At 39.2% G+C, this 11,193-nt stretch overlaps 1 protein-coding gene across 1 annotated transcript; it reads left to right on the top strand.

Moving 5' to 3' along the window:
• On the top strand, positions 1-6,338 carry prdm13 (PR domain containing 13). The gene is made up of 4 exons (XM_030157772.1): positions 1-278; positions 1,673-1,804; positions 1,949-2,069; positions 3,762-6,338. Exons 1-4 carry the CDS (start codon positions 111-113, stop codon positions 5,246-5,248), a joined length of 1,908 nt encoding a protein of 635 aa, XP_030013632.1. The 5' UTR covers positions 1-110; the 3' UTR covers positions 5,249-6,338.
• The last annotated feature ends 4,855 nt before the right edge of the window (positions 6,339-11,193 follow it).

Raw genomic sequence — 11,193 nt, forward strand, 5'->3', positions numbered from 1 at the left:
AGAGCATAACGAAACCGCGTCACTTTGAGGGCGGATATCGGCCGGTCCTCATCCTCTCCTCCTCCTCTTCCTCCTTCCCTGACTTTCCCACTCGGTCTCCATCAGTCTTCATGGTTCTGATCTCACCCCACGCCATGCAAGCCACCCGGGCGTCCACCACCGTCAGTGTGTTTGCGGACTGCAGCATCCCGGCCGGGCTCCGGATTGGACCGGTACCGGGAATCTTCAAGCTGGGAAAATACGTGTCAGATCGAAAGGAAGTTGGACCCAAGAAAAAGGTGAGTTCAAAACTTTTTTTTTTTTTTTTTTTTAACTCGCTTTTACTTTAAGGTTATCAGTCTGGGATGAGCATTTTAGTGCATCATTAAAGCGTCTTTACGCACAATTACAGTTATATTTAATATCAGTTTAGTGTTTTAAAGCTGCACCAAAGAGGAAAATCTATTATTATTTTTTTTCTTTTTATTACTGTTGCAATTTATGGGCATTCAGAAAATGATACAACCCATAAAAAAAAAACAAAAAAAACAAGCTTCTTACTTTTGAACTGATCTAAGTGAATACAGCTGTGGTTAATATTAAAATATCGAATTAGTTTGTGTTTGGATTTGAAAGCTGCACTGTCAAACTCCATCGATGGCCTTCAGTTATTAATTGGTTTGGCCTGTCACGTTGGAAATAATTGAGCTCTATTAGCGGCCGACTTGTCAGTCTGCGCCTCTCCTTAACCGGCCTAATGGGAGCCCGGGTCTGCTGTGCGGGATTTCATGCCCTCAGCCGCCTCACATTTCACTGCCTGGCGGGCTAGTTATCCCGATGAGCCGTTTAATTTTAATGTAATCCGGCCACAGAAAGATGCCTGGCTGGAGCCGGGGGATATGGGAAAATATAAGGAATAAAAACCGTGTAAATGATCGAATTAAATAAATTCCTGGTACTGGCATCATGGGGATAAACGTATTTTACGCAGGCCCTTTAATAAAAATAAATAAATAAATAAATAAATAAAATAAAAAGAAGTTAAAATAAATTAGATAAAATTACAAGGCTCATAAAAAATTCTTGTCGATAAATATCTACACACATAGAAATAAATAATTTCCCCCAGAAGTGCACTTCTAACCGCACCCTGTTATTGTTGAAGCTGTCAGCTCCTGTGATTGATGCGTCTAAATGCGTGGCCCGCGGGCCTGCCGGCGATCATCAGGTGCAATCTCTGTGTCAAATGTCACGCTTCGATCTTTAATGTCCTTGAACAGTTTAGAAACGCTCTGACACTCCTCAAATTCGTTTCCCATATCAACTCAATTAGGCCCGTGTGTCATTTTCTTCAGTAAATTATCAGCAGAGCGGATAAAGACGCATTACGCGCTTTGTGGTCATGTGTGTCCAGGTACCAGAGCATCAAGGGCGACGACTCTGGTTAAACATTTAGTTAGATTAAATATAAAAAAAACCCATAAAACAAAAAAATGTAGATTAATATTAATATATAGGCCATATATTGGACAGAAACGGTCATGCAGATGCTGGGTTCTTAAATGCGCCAAAATGCTCCATATCTATTTATGAATACATGCATTAAATATTCGGTTGCATTGTTCTGTTTTGGGCTTTTAATTCACTGATGAATCACTCATCCTCATTATCATCATCTGTGTGGCCCGTTTAGATCCGCCTGGTGCGTGGGGAGTTCGTGGATGAGTCGGGTTGTCCCGTACCAGACTGGATCGGGTTCATCCGTGCAGCCAGAAACAGCCAAGAGCAAAACCTGGAGGCAGTGTCGGACCTACCTGGTGGACAGGTGAGATTTCACTCCAACACACACACACATACACGCACACACACATACACACACATGGCCTGGACTGGAGCTTCACGGGCCTCGAATTTTAACTTGGATATTTCCGTAAACTGAGTTACAATCTGTTTCTTTTTATATTTTAAGATTTTCTACCGCGTTCTGAGAGAAATCCCAGCAGGAGAAGAGCTGACGGTTTGGTACTCTAACACTCTGGCCCAGTGGTACGACATTCCCACGACGGCCACTCCCACACACGACGAGAAAGGTAAATGACTGACGTTCACTCAATCGTTCTGTCTGGATAGAAAGTGTTGTAGAAGCAATAATAAAAATAATAATAAAAAATAAAAAATATATATAATAATAATAATAATAATAATAATAATAATAATAATAATAATAATAATAATAATAATAGACTGCGGCCTTGTCTATGGATCTGACAGTCATCGACTTAGGGCTGATTGATGTCCCTCTTTTATCGCTGACAGATGGAAATCAATTGATGCTGTTTTTTCCCCAGGCACAGTTTTATCTATTTATTTCCTGTCAATATTCAGCGTTTTGATTGTTAACTTTCTATACAATAAATACAGGGGAAGAAAAATCAGACTAAACGCCAGGTCGTCTATTTGATGCGCATTTATTTATCCGTGTGAATTTACGCACAAGGTGACGCACCTTGACTTGAACCGAGCTTCTTCGTCTGGATCTTAAAGCTCTTCATGTTCAGACTTTTTAATCCGCTTGTTTGGGTTAGGAATGACAGTTTGGCTTTTGGATGTGGATTATTTCTTAATCTTGGTCAAACACCAGCTCACTAGAGACTAATCCCTTTACAATAAGGAAGGATTACCTAATATCAACAGACAAATTGCAGAAAATTCCTTTAATCTGCCGTATGTTGGATGGATATTATATCGCATTTCCCGCTGAGGAGCCTCTTAAAGGATCGAATAAATGCAGAAGTAAAACGACAAACCTTAAAATGAAATAATAAAGGTAATAATAATAAAGTAATTGCGGTGCTTCAGTCTCGGCGACCCTGGCAGAAGAAGAGGCTGGTGATTCAACTCGCTAGAGGGAGGTGAGCAAATGTCACGGCGTCATTAATATTCATGTATTCAAAAGCAAATAAATTCAAAAACAAGTGCTTCACGGTAAATTAGGTGGGTGCGTTAAGGTATTGTGGCCTAATGAATGCTAACTTTTATGTGGGGTGTATATTGCCCTGATTCTCCGGCCCAACACATCGTGTGCGCTCCTGGACATACGCTCTCTCCTATTATTAGGCGTCAACAGATGGGCCACCGCTATTGTTTCTGGAGACTTGCGATTTCAAGCAACAGCTGCTGTCACTTCCACGGGAAAGAGCCCAGAGAGGGAAAGTCCCGCATTGAATACACCGCTTCTCTGAGCGCCAGATTGGGCTGGGCGTTTGCTCTTTTGATGGCTGATCATAAACAATGGCCCGTATGAGGATTACAAAATCATTACATCTATATTAACCTCTGAATACTCTACTGGGGGTCATTAAAAAGAAGACTCATGTGTCTAATACCATTTGGCACCAGATCTTACAAACAGGATCTTATCCATTAGGCCTAAATGTAAATTTCAGGTGAAGTGTAGAACTGGCTGATGGAAATGATGCTGTTTGAGGGACGTTTTAAATAAGCAAACAACCAGGTATTAAAATAATAATAATGATAATAATAATAATAAAGTATTAGACCTGTTTGTGTTTCAAACAAAATGCTGTGACATAAGGAAAATAATATGTCACGTTAGACGTGCAGAGCTCCTCTATTTTCCAAACTAATCCGCATTTTACGCACGGACTTCACATTTTACGCACGAGGATAAAACTTATTCCACTGGTTTATAGTCATGTTGCACAGTTGAATGTTCTGTATCTGTCATATAATTAATGTCCCGTGTCCTCTTGTGTCCACAGGTGAGGAGCGGTACATCTGCTGGTACTGCTGGAGGATATTTAAATACCCCAACACACTCAAAGCCCACGTCCACTTCCACTGCGCCCTGAGCAACGGGAGGGGGTTTGTGAGCAGCGAGCAGGTCAGAGGCACCGAGACCTTCAGCCGGTCACCAAAGTCAGGAGACATCCCCAACACCTCCACGTCTCCCAGAAGCGGCCACACTAATTCCTCCATGTCAGACTCTAGGCGGGCAGTGTCTTCCTCGCCGTTTTTAAATAAAGCCACACTGTCAAAGAAAAGCACCTCAGAGGATCAGGACCGGGCCCTCGACATGAGCGTTACCTCAGCCAGAAACCAAGGACATCTCCTCGGCCTCGGAGCCACCACTTCAGTACTGAGCACCATGGGCTTCCACCCGGGCGTGCGCTCCGCTTTCAAACCCACGGGCGTCTCCAAAGTCCCGGGTTCGGACGCACCGAGGGAGGACGTCAACGGGAAGCTGAGCGGCCTGGGGTTCAGTAAACTCATAGGGAACATGAAACCAATCCGCAACGTGGGTGAGACCCTAAACGGAGGGGGGAACCACCCTCCTAAATGTCCACCAGCAATCATGGACTCCACGTCTCCCATGGTTCCGTGCGCAAATACTATCAGAGGTTTCCCGTTGCTGCCTCACGTGGAGGAGACTTCGGCTTTTAAGCACGTGGAGAGTCGTATGCACTCCGGCCTGTCCCCATCCCGGTACCCCCAGATGCCCCCCGGACTCCACTTTGAGAGGTTCTCCCTTTCTCATTTTGATGGTGTCAAGTCTTACGGTGGAGACTGTAACATCCCGCTGATGCCGTTCACCGTCTATAACGGGGAGCTTCTGTACAGCTCCCCTTACTACCCCCTCAAATTCCACTTCAGCAACCTCCTCAAGTACCCGGAGAACATGTCCTACTTTGGTGCACCTTCTCTGAGTCAAGACCTGGGCTCCATCACAAACATCGACCGGGAGATCGCCATGCACACGCAGCAGCTGTCCGAGATCGCAGCGGAGAAGAACCGGACGCGGCTTGACTCACTGCCCACCGGGAACTCCAGCAACGCCGCCACCGGGAAACCGAAAAAAGGACATCTGTGTCTGTACTGCGGCAAGTTGTACTCCAGAAAATACGGCCTGAAAATCCACATGCGGACTCACACGGGTTACAAACCGCTCAAGTGCAAAGTGTGCTTCAGGCCCTTTGGAGACCCCAGTAACCTGAACAAGCACATCCGGCTGCACGCAGAGGGGAACACCCCGTACAGGTGCGACTTCTGCGGGAAGGTCCTGGTGCGGAGGCGGGATCTGGAGAGGCACGTCAAGTCCAGACATCCCGGACAAACCGTCAAGAAACTGGACGACAAACCCGGAGGCCTGTTCGAGGACGCGGAGCAAAAGAGTGACAATGACAGCGACGTGGACGTGTGTTTCACCGACGACCAGAGCGACCAGGAGCTGAGCAAAAACACTGACTGAGAGGCTTTTCTGCACACCTCCCACAGACTGATTATTGTCTATAAATACACAGTTATTGTCTATGATACACGTTTTGTTGTGTGCGCAATAAAACGTTGTCCTTAAGTCTTGTATCAAGTCTTTGACTTTTTTCCATGTGGCATTAATCCGACAGTGGCAGAGGTCACGCACAGGCCTGAGACTGACTTCCACATGCCCCTGTGTTCATTTTACACTTGGGAAAAAGAAAAAGCAATGTGTGATATCTGACACAATGCTAGATCTGACTTCCAAATACATAGAAATGACTCTAGATTTCACCACATATAAATGATTCTGCAGGAATGGACTGGATGCGCTGCAGAACCAACACGTGACCTGTGGATTATTGCACGGTTTCCTGCAACGAAAAAGTATTTATATTTTATAGTAAAACCTTTCTCTGTCTGAATCACTCACATTTCAACAAAAATCTGCACTCAAAACAGTTAAATAATTCCATTTAGGCCGCAAGAGACTAAATGACTCCAAAAACCAGGCCGTTTTTTTTTTTTGCAGCGTATATACGAAGTTATTTTATTTTGTCTCCCTTAATTTAAATAAATACCTTTTCCCAAAAATAGCACTGCATCATTAAGGCATTTTGGAAATCACTGCAAAAGAATGCGATTGTGAATAAAAAAAAAATCCATTCACATTGTTCCCATTTCTCCCCCTTTACGCAGCCAGTTGCACTTTAACAACAGCAAGGGCATTTTATTCCAACAAAACACTAACAGAAAATGACTCTTGTCCATGTTCATCTCCTCAGTAAAGGTTGGATTCCCCTAAAAGCCTCACTGACTTTACCACTGGACGTAAATTTGCACTTTCCGACGAGGCCGAGCTGTTAAAAGAAGCAGCTGAGTTCATTTTTTTTAAGGAATTATTTCTAGAGAAAGAAAAGAAATGTATTGAGTGCAGTTATAGCTTATGTAAAGTGTAAAGTATGATATTTGACATTTCAGTGGAGAAGTGTTGTTTGTTTATAAGTGATATTGTCAACGACGGCAATATTTTATTCATGTCCATTAAGTTGTTGGTTTTTAAATAAATTAATTTTAAAACATGATAATGAATTTTTGGTCCTTTTTATTTATTCATCTACTTATTTATTGAATGATCTGTCAAGTGCAATAGAAAAAAAAACGTGTTTTATTTCCCAGAACAAATGACTGTTATTCCTCAGATTTACAATTCCTGTGAATAAAAAAATATCCACGTATTTTGTGGAAATGTTCATAAGAGTCTAATTTAACGGACAATAACATAATTCTAATAATAAGGTCCTGATTATTTTTGCGTCACATTTCGTGTTGGGACCGAAATATGACGGAAGAAATCGCAACAGATGCGCACGCACAACCTAATAATAATAATAATAATAATAATAATAATAATAATAATAATAATACGTTGACTAATTAGGCTTCATTTAATCTATGCCTTCCTTGAACACAGCTTTGATAATTAACACGACTCATTTTTATTGAAATTAAAGACAAATCTCAATAAAAATGTGATTATTTTCTAAAATATTGATTTACTTAAACTGTCCAAACACTAGTTCCTGAGATTGTAACAAAAATATACATGGGTTTACAAAAAACTGTGGAAACAAATATGAAAAACATTCACTCAGATCTTCTTCACACATCTCAAAAATAAATATTAAATTCCTTCTGAACTGAAAGGAATTAAAATTCTTATTAATCTAAATTCCCACAAGCCTTTGTATCTTTGCAGTTAAGGTACAAACATGGAATGAAGTTTAAAAAAAAAAAAAAAAAAAAAAAAAAAAATCTGCCACCTCCTATTTGGAAGAGCTAAACCCCAGCAGACTGTGAGAAGGATGAACAACAACTACAGCGATTTAACAGGCGTCTCTGTGACATGTAAAAATAACAACCTAAAGCTTCACACTGTTTCCCTCTGCAGCATCCAGGCTCACACACAGAAAACTGACTTTGCATTAAATACACAGCGGCAATTAAATACATATGTGAAGATAAAACACTGTCTAACATTCAGAATGTAAAGAAAACATGATGAGTTTATTGAAGATACTATTAGCATCACAAAAACGTACTTACAACTCCATGCCTCAGTCCAGTCATTTCAACAGCTGCAAAACAAAAATGGATGAAACAATTAGATTATTTATTGGACCAGAGCAGGACTTAAAAACTGGAGGCTCTACTCACCTAAAAACTGTCAAATCTAAAACAAAACCAAAAAAAATGGATTTTTTTTTTTTTTTTTTTTTTTTTTGTGAATGGAGATTTTTCTGGAGCTAACATGGGCTAGCAAATTCATAGAGATGCAACAAAAAACATTAAAAATAACTAAAGACAAAGTAAGATGTGTTTGTGATGAATTAGTGATATCAGAGCTCAAATTCATATTGAAAATATTCATAAAACCGTCAGTAATAACCACCATTCAGCTGTTTCAAGCTGGTTGATAGTTGGTAGATACTTCACATCACAACTGGCTGCTTGTAACAGTCACTAAGTAATGATTTTTTTGTAACACTGAAGCATAATTTTTCTACAATTTGCGTTTTTTTTTTTTTTTTTTTTGATGTAAAGGTTGTACATAGATACATGGTTGTGGCTTATTTTAGGAATGTGAGAACCTTAACCCATAAAGACCCAGTGCTACTTTTATGGCAATTCCCACAAGAATTTTTCTCACTATTTAACATTTCTTAAGTAATTTCACTCTTTTTTTGTAATATTATCATCTGTATTTTGTGTTTTTTCAGTGAAAATCAGGTATTTTTCTGTATTTAATCGGCTGATCATGTACATGTTCATTAAAGCTCAGATTAAAGTCGAGGGTTATTATATCAAAAACAGAGAAAACTGAAGAAAAAGTGACTTTTTTTTAGCAAAATATATCATTAACTGAACATAAACCCAGTGTATCCATCCACTGTCATTGATCCAACTCCATGGGTTTTACTGGTGAATCAATGTTGTAGAAGATGACAGTGTTTCCACGTTCACTACGGAGCCTCTGAGCGTCCAAATGGGTCATATCTGATGAACATGAAAAGACGACAAACTGCATTTTACACCAATTATTTACATGTATTCATAGGATTAATGGATGAACAAGCTATTAAACATGTTACAGTAGATGCTTTAGGTCGTTGGTGGTTGTTTGGGTTTTAATTTGTTAAATATACCGGGTCACTTCCTGGTCAAAAACCATATAATCAACCATAAAACCTGTTAAACCACTGTTTAACCCTTGTATGGTGTTTGGGTCTGTGGGACCCATTTTCAATTTATATTAAAAGAAAAATGATAAGTAATTACTTTTTAAATGATTTTTTTTCCTCTTATATTTTGATTATATTACATTTTATTAAAAAAACAAACTACAAACAAGTAGCACTTTAATTCATAAATGTGATCTAGCGAAGGCAAATATTAAACATATATGCTCTGTATGTTGCTTATAATTGGGATGAAGTAAACATCTGTTGAGTATTTTAACCAAAAATTGTTTGATTATGTTGAATTAAAAACCCACAAATGCAGCAGGTCCACCAGACGCACAAACACTGGCTGAAAAACAAAAACCTGAACACTAGGGGTGTAAGAAAATAACAGTTCTGAAATATATCACGATATTTCATTTCACAATACTGTATCGACATTAAAAAATATTGATATTTTTAGGTATTTATTCAAATGCAGATGTTGTCGAGGTTAATTTTTTTTTCTTTATTGTTTATATCTTATTTATTATTATTTAACACTGTTTTATTAAATAATGGTTATTTGAAGCATCCTAAAAGCGCTTTTTACTGTCTGAGAGGCAGATGTTAGTTCCTTTGTTGGGACTTAAGAAAAATAATGTTATGATGTTAATTATGAACCAATAGAATATGAACATTTGAACAGGATTTTAAACTGTAATGTCTGTAAAATATAATTAAAGTTTTAACAGAGGAATATTTTGTGATATCGCATTAGATCCTGTTGGGATCAAATAAAAATGTGTTTAGTATTTGTGCAGATTTCTGGTGGAATTCAATTCTTCCAGGAAATAATCTTTAAAAAAAAGAAACAAACAAAAAAATTGCCTTTTTTAAAAGTATCATGATATATCATGATATATCGTATCGTATCTCCAGATTCTTGCCAACACACACCGCTACTGAACACCACACAAGGGTTAATCAGTGCAAGTGATCAGTCCTCGAGTGCAAATGTCAGAAACTCAAAGATTTTTTCTGAGCAAAGAGAAGAAAAAATAAAGGAGGAGGAAGATAGAAGATAAACAATACAGACAAAAGATGAGGAAGTGATAGGATTAATGGATCAACAGGTATTGAACATTTTACATCAGTGGGTGGATGTGTTCGACATTGGATATTTGGGTCTTTATGGGTTAATTCACCATAGTGAGGACACAGGAGTCACCTCCCACCTCCCATTCTAACCCCTGTCTCCAGTTATTTTCAGCGCTTCACATAGAAATGACAATAAAACCCCAACAACAAAGCAACAACTTTTGATTGGCTTGTTGTTCTTTGTTCACCTCCCGACAGCAAGGTCTGAGAAATAGTCAGAAAAATGAGATTACAGATGCAATACCAAAAATTTTCTGTGCACCCAGTAGGTGACTTCAGTCTTCCTGACAATGGAGTTCAGTGAGCGCACACACACACAAACTGTTGTAAACATCCTATTATCTGTTACAAACATGTTCTGCTGTGCTTTACAATCGGAAAAAGCAGATAAAATGCTGCATTGTAACTAGGGGTGTGTATTGGCAAGAATCTGGTGATACGATACAATATATCACGATATATCATGATACTGTTAAAAGGCCATTTTTTTGTTTGTTTCTTTTTTTTTTTATCATTATTTCCTTGAAGAATTGAATTACACCAGAAATATGCACAAATACTAAACACATTTTTATTTGATCACAACAGGATCTGATGCTATATCACAAAATGTTTATGTGTTAAAACCTAAATTATGTTTTACAGGCATTATAGTTTAAGATCCTGCTCAAATGTTCATATTCTATTAGTTGAGAACTAACATCAGGACATTATTTTTGTGCGATCCCAACAAAGGAACTAACATTATTTAAAAAAAGATTGATAATTAAGAATAAATAAAATATAAGAAAAAAATGGACCTCCACAATATCTGCATTTGAATAAATACCTAAAAATATCGATACAGTACTTTTTGATATCGATACAGTATTGTGAAATGAAATATCGCGATATATTGCAGAACTGATATTTTCTTACACCCCTAGCTGTAATGTGGTGTGATGCATATGAGAGCTTTCACTTGATCACATTTGGACACAAACGCACACCACGACTCAAAGAAAGGCATAATTATAATTGACTGTAGTGTTTTCTGTTCCTTAGCGGGGTCAGAGCTGACTACCCCTTCAAGTGTCTGCCGCCTTGTGTTCACTGTAGCCCACATTGCCCCCCACCTCGGCCTGGACCCCATCCAGACCCTGTTGTATCCAAACTCCCTTCGCTCTCTCACACCCTGCTCTCTTATCCCCTCCCACCAGCATTTTCAATCAATTAGTGCCGTTCATTAGTGGGAACATTGGGAGGAAAAAAAAGGCTTTGATTGAGAGAGTTTGACTCCCAGCCTAGAATTTGATCCAAAACCAGACTCCACTGGCAGAACAAGCACCGTACCGAGGCCGGCTTGTTTCCAGGCTACGATTCAGACTCTTCTAAAGCCTGGTGCGGATATCCTTGATCACATGAATCCTTTTCAGCGGCTTGCCTCGACTCACCAATCACTAGATAAGGCACGATAAAGATATAGCAGATATTTCAAATTCATGCTTCGGGCTTAAAACAACCATTCACTGCAATAACAGAGCCGGCAAAAGGTAATATTTGGAAGAAATCAAATGGA

This window comes from Sphaeramia orbicularis, chromosome 16 (assembly GCF_902148855.1).
Source record: "Sphaeramia orbicularis chromosome 16, fSphaOr1.1, whole genome shotgun sequence".
Lineage (NCBI taxonomy): Eukaryota > Metazoa > Chordata > Actinopteri > Kurtiformes > Apogonidae > Sphaeramia > Sphaeramia orbicularis.